This window comes from Aotus nancymaae, unplaced genomic scaffold, assembly GCF_030222135.1.
Source record: "Aotus nancymaae isolate 86718 unplaced genomic scaffold, 86718_ANA_hifiasm-v0.15.2.pri h1tg000033l, whole genome shotgun sequence".
NCBI lineage: Eukaryota > Metazoa > Chordata > Mammalia > Primates > Aotidae > Aotus > Aotus nancymaae.
In genome coordinates this window covers 57,462,988-57,482,483 of record NW_026988447.1, presented here as the reverse complement: position 1 = coordinate 57,482,483, position 19,496 = coordinate 57,462,988, and the positions used below count along the sequence as shown (strand labels likewise).

Sequence of the window (19,496 nt, the reverse complement as noted above, 5' to 3'; positions counted from 1 at the left end):
TTAAGCATAAAGGCAGTGACTTGGCCACAGTGCACAGCCATCATTTGGAGAGGCAGGTATTCAGGTTGAAGCAAGCTGAATCCAGAGGTTTTGCTCTTAATTTCTTGGCTCTGTTCAGAACTTTGGATATTCAAGCTGGTTGACTCTATTGTATTGCCAAGGAATAGTCTACTTATCTATAAGCAGGGACATTGCTGTTTATTGTACATTCTTTCACCTCAGAACAACAGCAAGGCAACTTGTGATTGATTTTATACTTTAATGAAGGCCACTCAGTATGTAGAGACTTTTTTTTCCTAAGACATGATTTTGACTAGAGGTTTCTAAAATTGTGTAAATTTACATGTAGCATGCAAGGAATAACATTCTGCTTTCTCCAATTTTTGGTGAGAAATAGAAGGGCAAATCTGAAACTCTGTTTTATAGTCAGTTCTGTATGTAAGTAGAACATTTCATGTTTCTGTCTGTTTTCTCTATGCAATTAAGAAAAACATTTATCTTCTAAATTATACTGTATGTTCTTGTTCTGAGTAAGTAGTGGTTCCAGTGGTTTCTTTGAAAAGTCTGCTTCTAGAATTAGATGCATCATTTATATATTTTTTTACTTTCCTGCCTTTTGATCAGTTTGGACTCTTTCCTTGTTTGCTCTGTTGTCATGAGTAGATTTAAATTTAGTTGTGAGAAGCACATGAAAATGTGGCACCAGGACCATTTGGGGATTAGCAAGGGAGTGCTTCGTACAGTCATGCAAATATTATAATTAGCACATAGCTTCCTGATAAAATTAGCCAGGAGAAATCAGACTAGCTGTTAGTGCCAAACAACTGGCTAGTAGAGAACAGATTTTTGGGTTTTTACCTGGCCACCCTACCAAGTCCATTGTCTCTATTATTTCATGACCCCTAGGGCTAGAATCCCACACAGATGGTGAAGTTAACTATTATTTGTGTTGTAGTCTAGCTCATTGTTAACCCTATGGGATAAATGAGAAAGTAAGAGTATTACCATTTGTCCTTTTCTATTTCAAAACAGCTTCTATTCACTCTTTTCTTTGGGCCAGCCAATGTTCTGTTAATGAGTGGTGAGCCCAAAGTGGTAGCGCATAATAGGAAATACATTTTTATGAGAAACCACTGCTGGGTTTCCAGCCGTTCCTAAAATCTCACTTGCAATCCCATGAGTAGGAAAATGAAGATTCAGGCCACCTCTGTACCTACTTCAGCTTGGCTTCTTGTGAATAAACAAATGCAAATTAGTTCTAGTTTGCCCAAACATTCTGAACTTCTAAGACAGATACCAGATGACCTGTAAGTAGGGAAGCAGGACTGCTGAGAGACCTTAGGGAAGGGTAGGGTCTGAGGTGCTGGAGAATGCATATTCTGTGAGCCCTCCAGATTTCTCAATGTCGGTCAATTTTTAATGTCCTAAGTCTAACATAACAGTCATGGAGACTGGATCTGGCCCCCAAGACTGCAAGAGTAAGGCCTCTCCTATTACAATTCTGAGATTCCATGAGTTGTCTGCCAGAACTTAGTGGCAGAATGAAGTAACTGATAAGTAATAAGGAATATATCCAAAATTAGAAAATCAGACTTTAAAAGGCAATACAGTTTTATTTTCTTACTGTTCCATTTGGGACAAACAGAGCAATAGCTAATTTTAGCAAAAAATTATATTTGAATGATACCTGATTTGGTATTTCATTTAAAGTTCTGGAAATGGGCTGGGTGCAGTGGCCCATGCCTGTAATCCCAGCACTTTGGGAGGCCAAGGCAGGCAGGTCACCTGAGGTCAGGAGTTCAAGACCAGCCTGGCCAACATGGTGAAACCCTATCTCTACTAATAATACAAAATTAGCCAGGCATAATGGTGTACACCTGTAATCCCAGCTATTCGGGAGGGTAAAGCAGGAGAATCATTTGAACCCAGGAGGCAGAAGTTGCAGTGAGCTGAGATCACACCATTGCACTCCAGCATGGGTGACAGGAGTGAAACTCTGTCTATAAATAAATAAATAAATAAAGTTCTGGAAATGAATCCTTTTGCTATTCAGTCACCCTTCTACATGTGAAAGTAAATATCACTATGAATGTAAACATAGTTAAATATGAAATCAATTTCAGCTTATTGGACTTTTATTGTGAGCTAATACAGCTTTAAAATAAAACAGATTACCAAGTTATTAGAGATGAACTCTGGTTTCAATTATATTTGTCATTTAACACATCTGTGAGAAGGGGAGGACCATCATGTTTAAACCAGTGAGTGCCATAGCTATCTCTTACAGCTGGTAAGTAGAATGAACTTTTAAGTGACCTACTAGGAAGGCTGAGTCCATAAGTGAATGATCAGAAATCTTAACCTTTGCAGAGGGAATGTTTTATAGTTGCTATTGGCAGTAACAGTGTAAAATTGCTGAGAATCAAAATATTGCTAGCCACAGTGCCATTCCTTCTAACATGAACATGCTTACCCTACACATACCCCTGGAGAAATAATATAAATTTAAAACCTGAAATTACTCCTGCTTTCCTATTTCCACCCCCCTATTCTCATAGACAACCACCTCTTCTTTTGACCCCTACTATGTTTCTTTCCACTGGGAAAGTGGCTCCTTTATGTGAGTCAGTATACAGCAATTTCAGCCAACCTAGTAAGAAACCTAATAAGAAATTCTGTTCCTTTTCATATTAAACAGCTTATTCACATGGGCAAGGCCTAGAATGTCTAGTCTTACCAGCTTCCCCAGTGACTGACTATTACACTTGCTGCCAGGGAGCCCCTCTGCCTCCCTCCGACCTAAGCAGATCCTGGGCAATTCATAGTGAGTCAGTTTAGGTTATCAGTTTTCTCCTTCTGGTGACTTCCTGATCCTGGGTTATTCTAGTTAAGGTCATTAGGACAGACTGTAATCATTAAATTTATCTCTGGGAATCTTATTAACTCTAACTTTTCTACTGTCCAGATTCGCCTCGCCACTTCTGGTGGTATCATTTAATCTGCTGGCTGCTGAGTGCTGCCGGGATCATCTGCATTCTTGTAGCACATGAACACTACACTATCGATGTGATCGTTGCTTATTATATCACAACACGGCTGTTTTGGTGGTACCATTCAATGGCCAATGAAAAGGTGAGAGCAGTGAAGATGCTTGGATAATTTCTTTTATTTTAATGCAGTGGACCCTTTTTATGTTGTGGAGTTTGAGGTAGCTTAATGGGGATAACTGATACTGCCACTCAAATGTGTGGCTTAGGTCCATTCACTGAAACATATATCCATTACCGTTTTTTAAAATAAAGCAAAGAACTTCACAAATGTAAATGCCATTTATGGATAAAAATGTCATAAGGTTATAGAGCACAGTGTGTTACTAATTCAGGTAATTTATACTAGAATTGAAGAAATATATGTACTAAATTAAGATTTAGGAAACTTCTCTGTAAAAGTATTGTAGTGCAGCTGAATAAGACATAATTCCTGCCTTCAACTTAAATTCATTTTAAGGAGAAGGTAACAGGTTTTTTTTTTGTTTGTTTGTTTGTTTTGAGACAGAGTCTTGCTCTATCGCCCAGGCTAGAGTACGGTGGCACAATCTTGGCTCACTGCAACCTCCACCTCCCAGGTTCAAGCGATTCTTGTGCTTCAGTCTCCCAAATAGCTGGGATTACAGGTGCACGGCACCATGTCGGCTTATTTTTATTTTGTATTTTTAGTAGAGACAGGGTTTCACCATGTTGGCCAGGCTGGTCTTGAACTCCTTGACCTCAAGTGATCCTCCAGCCTTAGCCTCCCAAAGTGCTAGGATTACAGGCGTGAGCCACTGCACCCAGCCGGTAACAGCTATTTTTAAAAAATCACACAAAATAAATAGCTTATGAATGACTGGATTTGGTATATCCTCTGGTGATAATGGTGCTCTCTGGCTTCCCTTCTGATTCTTCCTCATTTGCTTCTGCTGCTTCCTTGTTTCCAGATACCCTTTTCTTTCTTCTCCCATTCATACTTAAAGAACTAGTTCAAATGCCACCTCTTCTGGGAAGCCTTCTCTAACTCTTGCTCTCTTCCTTGGTCCCAAGGCAGAATTATTCCTCCCCATCTCTGTCTTCTCCTAGTCTTGGTCTGTGTACCATGACTTACTTATCTTTGAATAGACTTGCCATATCGTCAAGTTGGAGAATTTGTGAGCAACTGAAATATGGCATTTCCAAATCTACATCCAACTCTTGGTGTCCATTAATAAATGCTCTTTCTCTGGATTACCTTATTTCTCTTTGCAGCTCTGTTTCCTATATTATAGTCTCCTATTTCCATCTTCCTCCTTACACTTCCATCTAGATGACGACTGACACCACTGAACCAAAATTTTTATCTTTCCTCTTAAATGTGTCAACCTTCTGAGCTTTTCTTTCACTCCTTGACTTGCTTGGCCCCTAGATTTGATCACTCACACATCCTGAAAATTATTCCTCAAGAACAATTTTGACATCCATTCCCTGAGTCTCCATTCTTACTAGAATTGCAGGCAGAAGAAATTGCATGAGCGGCAAAGGAAGGAAAGACATCTAGGTGTGTTAGCGGACCAGAGTCATGGTAGAGTTAGGGAAAGGACATGAAAATCATTACTGCCATGTGATCTGAATTCTGGTTTTCCCTAGGATACAGTGAATGACAATTTAAGAAAATAATTACGATGCAAATCAAGAAAGATATGACTCATTTTACTTTTTTGTCTACCATTTGCAGAACTTGAAGGTCTCTTCACAGACTAATTTCTTATCTCGAGCATGGTGGTTCCCCATCTTTTATTTTTTTGAGAAAAATGTCCAAGGCTCAATTCCTTGCTGCTTCTCCTGGCCGCTGTCTTGGCCTCCTGGCTGCTTCAAATCATCATGCAAAAAGTATTCACGGGTTCAGAAGATTGGTGAAGACAATGAGAAATCTACCTGAGGAGCAAGACAAAGGCATCGGCTCTTACACCAAAAGAGTTAACGCTGTAACCAAAGGTGTAGTTTTGTTTTTTATTTTAGGAGAACTGACTGGTAAATGAAGAAACGGACCAAATTTTGTGTAAATGATTAGAAAAATGAACAAAGTATTACCCTCTGACTGATTTTCTTCTTCATCCTGAGAAAGATACATTCTCTTGCAGCTCTTCATTCATTGGTGACAAGCCCCCACCCTGGGACTTTACTAATGAGCTGGTTAAAGAGGTGCCAAAGAACATATTCCTCCTTTCTTTCTTCTTTCTCCACTGAGACCCTCTGCTTCAGAATTTTTTCAGGATATTTTTCCTCCCAAGATCAGAAGAATGTGTTAATATTTTAAATAAAATATCTGGACATCTACAGCCACTGTGTAAATAGAACAACCTAATGTCGAGAGTGGTTTTTAGCATTAGGTTTAGCAAGGGGGAGATCGGTGGGTTGTGCGTCAGCTTTGGGTGAATTTTGTTTCTACCCTGTCATGGGGAAAGTTAGGATTGAGTCCGAAGTGCACACTGCTGCTGTCACCCAGTGTGCAGCACTTTAAATTTTTTGTTTTCTTTTGTTTTTAACAGATCATTTTATCCAAGTAAACATGAAAGTATTTGACACACAGCCCACAGATTTTACGTGTGTGTAAATGTTTCACTTTAAAATCTCTATGACAGATACACAGGAAACATGAGGTCGTTTCTGCTAATGACTGGCTGTTGAGTACACACATAGATGCTGTCCGCCTTGTAAATTTGGATCTGGTACCCCAGGGAAGTCAGCTCTTCTAGCACAGCTGAAAACATGTGTGTGTCAACTGAGGCTCATGCCACATGGGAAATGAGCCTGTTTCCCTTCCAGGTCAGACCCTGGTGTAAGATCAATTTTAGGGCTCCTAATTGGAGTGCAGAAATATATTTGGTCATGATTTCTTCCTTCTTATGGTTGTGGTTTATGGAAAAACCAAGATGGAACCTGAAAGTTAATGTGTCCTTGCTTTTAGCAAGAGACTCAGCTTCTCATAAACTAGTGCTAGGGACATATGCCACAATTATGTAATTTTACTTTTACCCTGTGAAAATGATAACATGGTGCTGCACTATAATATAACCTCAGAATCAGTGTGTGAATTACAGCTACACAGTAAAGGGGGATAACTGTTTCTAAATTTCTTTAAGGTGATGCCAAAAAATAGATTTTAAAACATTGATCGGATTTATGTTATCAGATTTAGTGCATTATTTAATGCTGTTGGATCTTTTGAACAATTCCTGGCTTCATTTCTTAACTACTGGAAGGTCAATTTGCAAGACTTCTAGAAACCTTAGAAAGTTTTAAGGTTACAAAATTATTAACACTAGGGCAGAGGGTAGAGAGGCCAATGCAGGCAGAAGAAGGCAGTATGTTTATATTGAAGGTGAAATTTTTCTTTCATTTAGAATGGAAAACATCCCCAAATTTATCATTATAAACTAGTCAGCCTTTATTACACAAAATTGACCTTTAAATTCCTTGAGAAAATCACAATACAAATTGTTCAGAAGGGTCAACATCCTTCAGTGCTAAAATCATGTGTATGTTTTCAGAATGGCTTTTTCTGTGTGTCATAGAGTAGTCACTAAAGAAAAGATAGTTGAATTTAAAGTCATGAAGCAAGACTCTTTAATTCAGTTATTTGAAGCAAGAATTAAAACCCCAAACATCTTTGGCAGGCTTTGAAGCACAAGGAATTTTCTGGTATTTCTTATTAAATACACCAATAATAAACACATATCTAGTTTACCTGATGAGTTTAGACATAATTCTATATAATGTTTGCTTATGTTCATTTATTAAATAGCAACACTTGTGCGAGAACAAGGCGTTCTGCTTGAAAGCTCTGATTTTTAAGTTCCTGTTACCCGATAATGAGGAAAATCATCTGATACAGAAGCCTGAGTTTTGTTCTGTGAACACTGGTATTTTCATTGAGCCTCTAATTCAAATAAAACAACTTAATACACCTAAGAGCCTTATTCAGCTGTGTCTGGATAACCCACTTTTCTTCTATTGAATAAGGAAAAGTGTTTAAACTTAAGTTTAAAAACGCATTGTGTACCAATTGCTACATACCCTTGAAACACTAAGCCTTGCATTTTAGTCAAGTAATCCAGTTTTTTCATTTAAAAAGTCACCTTTTAAAGAACTTTAAAGACACCTATGATGCCAGCGTGGACAGTGCCGCTGCCACGTCTTTACACACACGTGTCGTAGCTCTGTCATTGAAATCCATGGTTTGAAAATAAGGGTGAGGGATTCAAAATTTCAAGATGGGGAAAAATAAATAGCAAAACCCATTTACATGCAGGAAAGCAAACTTGAGCTTCAACCCAATGTGCCACTTTGGGATATGAAACAAGTATGATCTTGCCTTTGAAATGGTAAATGTTTGGAGCACCTGTTCTTTGCCAATTAAGATACATATTATCCTTGTTTTTTGTAAGTCTGTGCTCCTGTTTGAAGCTTTTCCTATAATTTAGGTTGTCTGAGAAATACCTATAACATATAATTCCTATAGAGTACATCACATTTTTTTCTAAATGCTTTCAAATTAAGTTCCCTCAGATTCTAGTTTTTGCGCTTCTCCACTAGATCTGAAAATAAAGCATCCTTCCCTAAGACCACTTGAACTAATTGTAAATTTGTTACATAATTTACTGGCATCTTGGAAAACAAGTTTTGTTGTGGAAGGAAGGCTGTTTTGAGAGTGAGTATTGATTGGGTCTGCTCTGGTTTGTGGGTGACACCGCATTAGGGTTCTTTGCTGTATTACAGCGCCCCCTTGTGGCAGTACACTCTATGACTTGGAACATAAACACCACTTTTAAAATGTATTTTCAAGTTTATAAAAGGCATTTGATTTTTGTTATGTTTGCCAATAATCTGAAAATTTCATGTGAAATGAATTATTTTAAAAGCATTTTAAACCTTTCCCAAAGGTAAAATGTGCTCAGATTATCTAAGGACTTGTAATTCTAACCTTTTATCCATTTGATCAAAGAAAATTTATAGAACATTTTTACCTCTCATGATCACAATCATTACTGTCTCCCTTTATAACTACCTATATTTTGTTTACTTTGAAACACCAAATTTGTTGTCTTTTTTTTTTTTACACGATAGAACTCATGCAGTTTTTTTTTTTCATTGAAAGTTCACATTTTGCCCCTCATATAGTTTGACCATTTCTTTCTTAATTCTTTTTTGTTTTTGTTTTGCACTGTAAAACTGATTCAAACTTTAAGCCAGTCTTAACACACTAGCCTCTGTAGTGTAAGGAATTGTAAGAAGGAATCTCTTAATGAGTTTACATGTTTAAATCAAGCATATTATAAGTTATATGCCATGTATTGAAGGCTTTTCTATTTATATATGTAAAGATTTTTGGTATTTTTGCTTTAAGTGTCCTTGTGTTGCAATAATTTAACTCCTTTAACTCAGTTGCTAAAAATATTTCTTCTATTAAGAAGTGCTCTTGACTTCAACACCCAAACACTGAAAATCATGTCAATGGTACCCAAAGATAAGTTTTTATACAGATATTCACCTTATAAGTTCTGATATATTTTATTACTCATTAATATATGCTGTGTTCTAAATAAATCATGAATGAGAAGAGTGCTTTGTTGTGAAATTATTTAAAATTGTCCTTTAAAAGAAAAAGAGGAAACTAGGAATATAAACTAATCTAATTGCCAAGTTGGAATTCATTATTTAATTTACTTCCTATGCAATGATTAATGCTGCAAAATGTATGGTTATGTTACCGTATATTCACAAAAGAAATATTATTACAAGATTTGCGAGGTAGCCAATTGCATTCTTTCGGAAATTTACTGTACTGTTTCAATGTGTTAAGTGCCTTGTTGTAAAGTAAAATTTTAAGTCTAGAATTCATTATTTTCCTGACATATATTTTTCATTATGATATCTACTGTATGCTATTGTGATAGTTTTATGAAATGCTTACATTTAAATCAAATATGTAAATTTCAGAAGCTCTTTTCTCCTACCCACCAGTACCTTAATCATTGGTTTATCATATTGTATTTGAATTCAGGTTCCTTTTCTGATAAAGAGGAAATCTGTTTTTCATGCTTGTGATTTTGTGTTTGTAAACATTTCAGGAGGAATTTAGGAGTGTAACTATAGTTTATGCTTCTAAAATGTTATCTTACATGTACATTTTTAAGTGCCTAATTGTTAAAACTGAGTTATGTTTCTCTTCTAAAGAGGATATGTGTACTTGGTTTCTAATCTCTTTGGTTTTGCTTTTAAAAAAATGCAAGAGCCTATACTTTGTATTTACCTAATAAACCACAGTGACATCAACACTCTTTTCAAAATTAGTATTACTGTTTCTTTCCATGTACAAAATGTATCATTTATGAAAGAGGTCTAGTTTTAGAGTACTTGTTAAAGTTGCAGAAGGGATATTTAAGCAGTATTTTGAAAATAATAACCTTCAATTAATGGATTTAAGGTGAAAATAATTCAGAACGATACAAGGTCATTCATGGAGAAGAAAATAATCACTTACACACAATGTTGATTTTCATTGTTCACAGTAGGACAAAGTCACTCATGAAAAGCAGACTCCTTTCTGTCACTCAGTGTCCTCGTGCCTTCACAAGACAGAAGCCTAGGGTAATGTCCTCAGCTGGAGTTTACTAGACATTGCAACAGCAGGATGCAGTAAGTTGGTTCTGAACCTGCTGATGACAAATGCCCCTCCCCCAAGATAAATTTTGTAAAAGCAATTCAGTGGGGTGAATAGGATAAGATAATAAGGTTCAAAGAGTAAGTTACAGGAGATAGTCCACGCTTTATCCTTGGATTATCTAGAAATGAGACAGCATAGATCAGAATAGTTTTTCTGCCACTCCACTCAGACCCTGGATGAAAAGCTCATCACAGTGATGTTCTCATCATCCTGTGGAAACACTGGCATGCTGATTTTGCTGGCCATATGGCTTCAAAGGCTGCCCTTATCTAGAACGCATGGTGCAAGAAACTAACATGAACTCTTGTTCATTATGCAAGGGACTAACAGGAACTTTTACTAATGGGCTAATTCATTCTGGGTTCCATTTGTTTTCTTCATAGAAAAGCTCTTGAGTGCACCTCCTATGAGAGGATAAAACTCTGGGCATTTAAAGTGCTGTGGATTGTGAAGTCTTTTAAAGTAGTAACTGTCTCTTACTCCCATAACTTTACAACTGCAGTTAAAGTGGCATTTTCAATCACACTAATCATGGGCAAATTTCTTAAGTAATAAAACCACTTAAACGGAAAGAATGGTGATTATTCATGCTTGATTTGAGACCTCTACCTCACAGCTGTTGATTTTAGAATTTGAGTGTAGTGGTGTGTCCAGGTTTTGCCCCCAGGATTAGATGCTAGTTTCACTATAAAGTGAATTTAAATCTGCTTACTTCAACACCCCCATTCCATCCCCACCACATTTAAAGATAGAAAAGTGTCATCTACATGCCTATTTAACCACGGACTCAGCTTCAAGTCTGTAAGGTTTGTTGATTGTAGGTCATTACAGCCTTGGCCCCGGGTAAAGCCTTTAGTCTCTCCAGATGATCATGCTATTAAGTGGTGGCCACAAGTTTTGATAATATTCATCTTCTCTGATATTTTGAGTTTCCTGAGCCATAGGAAGGCAGGAAACTAGATTTTGTTCATCAAGCATTTAGTGTTTGTGTGCCATGCACTAGAGCTGCTGATATATAAAATTCCTGACATCAAAGTGTGAATGTCTTGCCCATAACTCCTAGGTCACATCATAAGAAATTCAATTGTATAAAATATATGCACGTCTTATGAAATGTTTGTAAGTTTTAGGAAATATTGGTCAGGGCCTTCATAGCCAGCTAGATATTCCAGAAGTAGAAGTGAATTACTTTTCTGAATGCATTGTCACTGAATGTTACCATTCTTTTCTATTTAATATTTTAGCAAAATCACAAAATAGACATCAAATTTTATCTCATCCAAAGGTTGGGAGAGGTATTGTGTGTCATGGTCCCTGAGCATCCATCTAGCACATTTTTTGCTGGGCATGCTGAGTGCAAGGCCCAAACTCCTGTTACCCAGGCCATTTCTCAGGATTGTGTTTGCAGTAAGCAATGTTAAGAAATCAGTCCGAGCACTTTGGGAGGCCGAGGTGGGTGGATCACGAGGTCAAGAGATCGAGACCATCCTGGTCAACATGGTGAAACCCCGTCTCTACTAATACAAAAAATTAGCTGGGCATAATGGCGCGTGCCTGTAATCCCAGCTACTCAGGAGGCTGAGGCAGGAGAATTGCCTCCTGAACCCAGGAGGCAGAGATTGCGGTGAGCCGAGATCGTGCCATTGCATTCCAGCCTGGGTAACAAGAGCAAAACTCCATCTCAAAAAAAAAAAAAAAAAAAAAAAGAAAGAAATCAGGTAGCACATCACCCTGAATAAAGAGAAGGGTTTTTTCCTGTTTACTGTAAAGCAGTAAAAACACCAAGCTCAGTGGTCCTCAGCTGAGGTGCCAACCCACTGAATATGTAGCATCTGTCTTATCTTGACCTCTCCAAGTCATCCCCATGGGATTTAAGAGACAAGGGAACCAAAGCAACCATGCTGACACTTTGGCTACTGCTGTGCTATGAGTAGTGAAGTCCTTTGTCTCTGACTCAGGAGTCTTGTGTCTTCTCCCAGCATCCAATGAAAGCCCATCCATGTGGGCTTGTAAGTAAAGTCATAGATGCTTCATAAACTGACATGTAAACTTTATTTTCTTCTAATATATAAGAATATCAGAAGTGTAATACTGTATTACTAATATGTTAGGATAGTAATGAATTATGTACTATGCATGTGTGTGTATATATATATTTATATATATATATAATGCACATTTAATTCATATGTGGCACCTGTAATTAAACATAACATTTTACAGTTAACGCTTGACATCCTTTAATCTTCACAAAACCCTATGAAGTAAGCAAGGCAAGAGAAGGTGACCCCATTTTATGAGATGAAAGGGTTCATAAATGTTAGAGCTAGAAGTTGAGTTTTGTTATTGTGGGCTATTGCTTGCTGCCTCCCTGTCATAATCACTGTGGTCACCATGAGTTTTGTTAGGGTTTTGTTATTTTTAAAATAAAGGTCATGGTCTTTATTCCCTTATCAGGAAATTAGTTTCAGAAGCAAACTGTCCTTGGAACAGGTTCTTCGTCACATGCTACAGATTTTTCTTAAAATTGCAATTTACTAAATTTCAAAGGGGAGAGAAGTTGGCTTCTAGTACAAAATGACCTTGAAGGCAAAAGAATCCTCACGTGTCTGAGTCCACAAGTTTGTTAGAATAAAGGAAACATACTGTTAATGAGTTTTAATGTCTTATGTCTAAGATTATGTTTCTAAAGCCCCCACTCTGCCAGCCTTTCCCACATTGTGTACACTAATCAGATACTTGAATTGTTTTGCCATAATCTCTCCAGAAACTTCCAGAAAAGTGAATGATGAATTGCTAGTGTGGAAATGTCTTTTTTCTGATAAAAAGAGAACATTTCACTCTATGATGCCCTTGACTGTGGGATTAAGAGCGATCCTGTTATCCCAGTCCCAAGTATTAGGTTGGTGTAAAAGTAATTTCGGTTTTTGCCATTGCTTTTCATTTCAAAAACTGCAGTTACTTGTGCACAAACCTAATAACTATAGCTGATGGATCACAGTGGCACAATATGTTTAGTACCATCCTGTACTACCAACAAAGTTACTAGTGAAAAGTATTTCACCGATAACTAGTGAGGTGATTTTTTAATAATCTGCCTCTATGTGGGATAGAATATCAGAGTGTGGGCAGTTCTCAGAGCATTTTGAGATTAAATTATATCAGAGCTCAGTTAAAAAACAAAAACAATTGTTCAATGTTTTGCTGTATAGCAGTCTTTCCAAAAGAAGTGGTGACAAGTCTTCTCCTGGAGCTATTTAAAATGAAATTGCCTAAACCGAAAAAAATCACAAATATGTGGAAATTAACCAACACACTTAACAGTGGAACAAAGAAGAAATTGCAAGGGACATTTGAAAATACTTTGAGACAAATAACAAAAATACAGGATACCAAAAAACCGTGAGGTGCAGCAAAAACAGCACGGAATGAAATGTACAGCCGTAAATGCATACGTTTAGAAAAGAAGAAATCAATAATGTAACTTTCGATCTTAAGGGACTTGAAAAAGAAGACCAAATGAAATCAAAGTTAGCAGGAGGAAGGAAATAATAAAGACTAGAGCAAAGATAAATAGAGAGTAGAAAAGCAACAGAGAAATCAATGAAATGAAAAGTTGGTTCTTTGTAAAGAGCAACGGAATTGACAAACCTTTAGCTAGATTGCCTAAGAGAAAAAGGCAGCTCAAATTACTAAAATCAGAAATGAAAATGGAGATATTACTACTGATTATACAGAAATAGGACTATAAGATTACAATGAACACATGTACACAAAACCTGCGGGTACTGAATCACGAAGCAATAGAAAATCTAAATAGACCTCTAATTAGCAAGGAGGTAGAATGAGTAATCAGAAACTTTTCAACAAACAAAAACCCTGAAACTTGACTTTGTTGGTGAATTCTACTAAACATTTAAGGAAAAAGTGGCCAGACATGGTTGGGACCTGTATTCCCAACTCTCTGGGAGGCTAAGGTGGTTGGATCACTTGAGCCCAGGAGTTTGAAACTAGCCTGGGCAACATAACAAAAACCCATCTCTACAAAAAATAAAAAAATAAAAATAAATAAAAGCTGGGCATGGTGACACGTGCCTGTGGTTCCAGCTACTTGGGCACAAAGTAGAAGGACTGTTTGAGCCTGGGAAGTTAAGGCTGCAGTGAGCTGTGATCACACCACTGCACTCCCGCCTGGGCAACAGAGCAAGATCCTCTCTCAAAAAGAAAGAAATAATTAACAGCAATCCTCAAACTTTTTCAGAAAAAGGACCACTTCCTAATTCAGTCTATGAAGGCAGAATTATCACCACTACCAAGGCCAGACAAAAACACTACAAAAAAAAAAAAATTCAGACTTATATCCCTTATAAACATTGGCATGAAATCTTCAACAAACTACTAGCCAACTGAATTCAGCAGCATATCAACAGGGATATATAACAAGACCAAATGAGATTTATTCCTGAAATGTAAGGATGGTTTAACATGAAAATCAATCAACATAATACACTATATTAACTGAATGTTGGGTAAAAAGGACATGATCATTTCAACTGATGCAGAAAAAGCATTTTACAAAATTCAACATTCTTTCATGATAAAACTAAACAAACTAGGAATAAAAGGAAGTTACCTCAACATAAGGAAGTTATAAAAAGCCATCTAACGTCATGCGCGATGGTGACTGAAAGCTTTTCCTCTAAAAGGGAAATGTTAAGAATGATCAGGAACAAGTGAAGAATGCCCAGTTCTCCACTTCCATTCAACATAGTATTGGAAGTTCTTGCCAGAGCAACTAAGCAAGAAAAAGAAATAAGAGGCATTGAAATTAGAAAGGAAGAAGAAAAATTAACTATCCGTATATGACATGATCTTATATGTAGAAAAATAAAAATTCAACAGAAAAACTTGTTTAGATTTCAAATCATATGCCTGAATGAAAAATTAAAAGTTAAAAAATTTTAAACTGTTGTATCTAATGAATATATTCAGCAAATTTGCAGACAAAAACAATCGTCTCTATACACTAACAATGAACAGTCTGAAAAGGAAATGAAGACAACCATTCATTCATAATAGCATCAAAAGAATAAAGTACTTTGGAATCAGTTTAACCAAGGAGGCAAAAGACCTGTGTGCTAAAAGTAGAAAGCATTACTGAAAGAAATTAAGGATCTAAATAGATGGAAAGACAAGGTCAGGAGTTCAAGACCAGCCTGGCTATCATGGTGAAACCCCGTGTCTACTAAAAATACAAATACTAGCTGGGCCAGGTGGTATGCGCCTGTAATCCCAGCTACTCGGGAGGCTGAGGAAAGAGGATCACTTGAACCCGGGAGGCAGAGGTTGCAGTGAGTTGAGATCACACCACTGCACTCCAGCTGGGTGACAGAGTGAGACTCTATCTCAAAAAAAAAAAAAGATTTGTGGGAGAACAACATGGAAAATTTTAATGATATATTTTACTCATATATTTATAAATTTATAAATACATAAATTGAAATATTTATAAGGTTTAGAAATACATATATAAGACTAGAAGAATATATACACAAATGTTATAAATATTACCTCTGAGTGGTAAGAATAAAAAGGTTATAGTTTCATCCTTTATAGTTTCCTGAATTTTCAAATTTTCTACAAAAACTGTATTACTCTTTTAAAAAAGAGAAGAAAATATTGGCTTTGAAATATCTGGTTTGCAACGAGTATATTCTTGCCTAAAAGAAGAAGTAGGTAACCTTTCAATGTCCTTTCTTTCTAAAACTTAATTCTTAGTAAGGTTTAGAAATAAGACTTCGTTATCAGGCAAAGGAGTTACCTACACAAGGAGGTAACAACTTTGTTTTTTTTGTTTTTGTTTTTGAGATGGAGTCTTGCTCTCTTGCTCAGGGTGGAATGCAGTGGTGTGATCTCAGTTTACTGCAACCTCCGCCTCCTGGGTTCAAGCGATTCTCCTACATCAGCCTCCTGAGTAGCTGGAATTACAGGCAGCTGCCACCACGCCCAGCTAATTTTTTTGCATTTGTAGTGGAAATGGGTTTTCACCATGTTGGCCAGGCTGGTCTGGAATTCCTGACGTCAAGTGATCTGCCTGCCTTGGCCTCCCAAAGTGCTGGGATTACAGGTGTGGGCCACCGCATCTGGCCCCCTTTTGTTAGTTTTATTGAAGTAACCGGCTTATACTTTGCTGTGTAAATATAATTTATTCTTTCAGATTTTATTAAGCATGCTGTAATCAGAGGCCAAGGTCAAAGTCCTGAGAATCCACTTAAGAAGGAGAATGTTAGAACCAGAGGAATCTTAGAGTCCTTTTGTTACAACTTTCTCATTTGACCAGATGAAGTAAACAAGTCAGAAAGGTTAACAACGGACCCTGGCCAACCGAGTTAGATTTAGGCAGAGGTCCCCATGTGGTTTCCACGATGGTTTCTGCATAGTAAATGGAAGTAAATGAAGGAGAAATAAGGAACAGAGATTTCAGCAACGCTTTGGCCAGAAATGTCAGGAATTGGTAACAATTGTGGCCAGGCTAATTAAAGTGACTAACTGTTCCTATGGGTACCCACCTCACAAAAGATGCATCTCATAAATTAAACCTGCTAAGTCTGCTTACTTCACCATGTCTTTTTCTCCAAGATACTGGCTTTTTTGTTTTACTGAGGTATAATTTAACTACAGTGAAATAAACAGTTAAGTTTTAACAAGTGCATACATCCAAGTAACCAACACTTCAGTCAAGATATAGAACATTTCTACCACCCTAGAAAAATTTCTCAATGTCCCTTTTGGGCCAATCTACCTCGTTCTGATTTCTATCACCATAGGTTCATTTTGCATATTCTAGAACTTCATATAAACGCAGCTATTCAGAATGTACTCTTGTGCCTGGCTCTTTCACTGAGCACATTTTCTGATATTTATGCTGTAGAGTGTGTCATAATTGATTCATTTTTTATTGTGGTGTAGTCATCTATCAAATAAATACACCATAGTTTCCCTTTCCCCTGCTCCCCTATTTTATTGAAAGACGTCTGGACTGTGTTCATTTTGGTGTTAAATAAAAAATTGTGTGCTAATCCTGGCACCACTTTGACCAAATAAAGGGAAGTTTTGGGAATTGGATTTTGTGACCTTTGAGATTCTGCCTTATGTTGAAATTTAGATTTCTTTTCAGGGGCCAACTTCATCTCTTCTCCAAGTAATACATAATACATGCAAGTGGAGAGGAATGAAGTGGGTAACATTGAAGATAGGCACGTTTATTTATTCATTATATAAGACATAAATACAAAACATAGGAAACGATATCCTGGCCAGTATCACATTCTAATCTTGGTAAATCTGCCAGGTGCAAAAAAGAGACTGCAATAGTGACAACCTATTAAGTTTAAACTATTATCAAGGACCCAAAGATCACTATTATAATTACAGCTTTTATTTACTGAGTACTAATTGCTAGACATTGTGCTAGTTACTTTATTTAATCCCTATGCCTGATAAACGTATATTTATTATCCCAATTTCAGCTCAGGAACGTGGAGGCTCAGAGAGTACATAAAGCACATAAACACATATATTGAAGACATGAGTATATATGAAGCAAATCATAAGAACTTAAAGGGAACCAAGGTGTTAATTTTTAAATGACCAGTGGAGTTGTGCAACTAAATAGTATTAATAACATTTCCACTTTCTCTTTTATTAATTAGCATTTTGCAAACCCTTCTTAAGCCGTGCACTCTCTCTGTTCATGCTCATTGACTCTGGATGGGTGTGGTCTCTGGGATTTACCTCCCAGAGAATTACAAACCAACTGGACAATTGTTGTTTTACAAATAGAGTAATTTAACATCACTCTTTATAACAAAATAAGTACTCAGCTATTTTGAATATACTGTAACGAACAATTCTGACCAAAATCCATGTAGAACAAGAAGGATAGCACTAGGAAAGTGGGTGGTTTAAAATTATCTTTAGGGTCTCAATAAAAATGATTTTTTCCCATAATCCTCTCACCATCTTTCTTACCACTTCTACACGCCCAAAAGATCTCTTAGTATTCTCTTCCTTTAATGCTTCTGCTATTATATTTTTACCTATGTAAAATAAAAGAAATGAAGCAGAAAGTATTCTTTTATGTGGCAAAATCACCCTGAATGGAATTTGGAGAAATTCATCCTTAAGGAGCACTGAATGAACTGTGTGGTTTCATGTTTAAAATAGTATATCCAGCCGAGCACGGTGGCTCTTGTCTTATAATCCCAGCACTTTGGGAGACTGAGGTGGACAGATTACCTGAGGTCAAGAGTCTGAGACCAGCCTGGCCAACATGGTGAAACCCCGTCTCTATTAAAAGTACAGAAAGGCCGGGCGCAGTGGCTCAAGCCTGTAATCCCAGCACTTTGGGAGGCCGAGGCGGGTGGATCACGAGGTCAAAAGATCGAGACCATCCTGGTCAACATAGTGAAACCCCGTCTCTACTAAAAATACAAAAAATTAGCTGGGCATGGTGGCGCGTGCCTGTAGTCCCAGCTACACAGGAGGCTGAGGCAGGAGAATTGCCTGAACCCAGGAGGCGGAGGTTGCGGTGAGCCGAGATCGCGCCATTGCACTCCAACCTGGGTAACAAAAGCGAAACTCCATCTCAAAAATAAATAAATAAAAGTACAGAAAAATTATCCTGTTGTGGTGTGGGCCTGTAATCCCAGCTACTTAGGATGCTGACACAGGAGAATCACTTGAACCTGGAAGGCGGAGGCTGCAGTGAACCGAGATTGCACCACTGCATTCCAGCTGGGTGACAGAGCAAGATTCCATCTCAAAAAAAAAAAAAAAAAATTAAACTAAACTAAACTAAAATAGTGTATCCATAATATTATGAACAATATCACTTCCTGTATTAGTTTGCTAGGGCAGCCATAACAAAGTACTACAGACTGGATGTTTTAAACAGAAATTTATATGCTCACCCTTCTGGAGACTAGAAGTCAAAACTTAAGGTGTCAGCAGGGTTGGTTTCTTCTGAGACTTCTCTCCTGACTTGTAGATGGCTGCCTTCTCCCTGTGTCCTCACATCCTCTTTCCTCTTTGTGTCCTTTAGACACCAGTCTTCTTAGATAAGAACTACCCACAGGACTCCATTTTAGCTTAATTACCTCTTTAAAGGCCAAATACAACCCAGATTTCCTATCTGCCTCACAGCTGTTAACCTAGTGAAAATGAAAGATATAGGAAAACACTATACATGCAGTTACATCCTGTACAATAGAAAAGGGTGGCTGTTGGAGTTGTTAAATTAGTCACAGCTTCAATTATTTTAAAATCATTTGTAAATTTCAATGCTTGAATGGGAAGATGTATACAGTGGCTAGAGAGCAAAGCCCTAGTATCAGATGACATCCAAAATGTCATGTTGAAGATCACATCTGCAAACAAGTAGTTTAAATTTTAAAAAAATTCTCTAACAATTTAAAAATTCAAAAAAAATGAGAAAAGTAGTCTCACAAGTAGTGGTTAATTATAGAAGACGAGAGGTGTGGAGGTTTTTTGTTTGGTGTGCATAGGCTTAAAATAACATGAAAAGCATGTCAAAAAGAATATGAGAACAGAGTGGACTTGAAATTAGGCATATCTTACTGGCATCACTTGTTTATAGAAAAATAAAACGGATCATGTATTTATTTAAATAAAATAAAATAGAGGGCTCACTATGCTTTCTTCGGTCACATTTTTATAGGTACAACGTGGTGTTCAAA

General features: G+C 37.1%; 1 protein-coding gene and 1 long non-coding RNA gene across 14 annotated transcripts in view; one reads left to right on the top strand and one right to left on the bottom strand.

Annotated features, from left to right (window-relative positions):
* The window catches only part of SGMS2 (sphingomyelin synthase 2), an 87,636-nt gene extending 78,289 nt beyond the window's left edge, over nt 1-9,347 (top strand). For 12 of the 13 annotated variants that reach the window (XM_064384025.1, XM_064384029.1, XM_012436489.2 and 9 more), the window contains 2 exons: nt 2,966-3,132; nt 4,747-9,347. In XM_064384025.1, coding sequence (XP_064240095.1) covers nt 2,966-3,132; nt 4,747-4,950 — 371 coding nt within the window. In that variant the 3' untranslated portion in view covers nt 4,951-9,347. The remainder of the gene's footprint in view (nt 1-2,965; nt 3,133-4,746) is intronic. The other variant, XM_064384030.1, reaches the window with a different exon arrangement.
* LOC135277802 (uncharacterized) lies at nt 1,839-19,203 on the bottom strand. The gene is made up of 3 exons (XR_010345399.1): nt 18,711-19,203; nt 9,556-9,727; nt 1,839-4,946 (listed from the first exon to the last, which is right to left on the bottom strand). It is a non-coding gene; the product is annotated as an uncharacterized LOC135277802 (long non-coding RNA).
* Between the last annotated feature and the right edge of the window lie 293 nt (nt 19,204-19,496).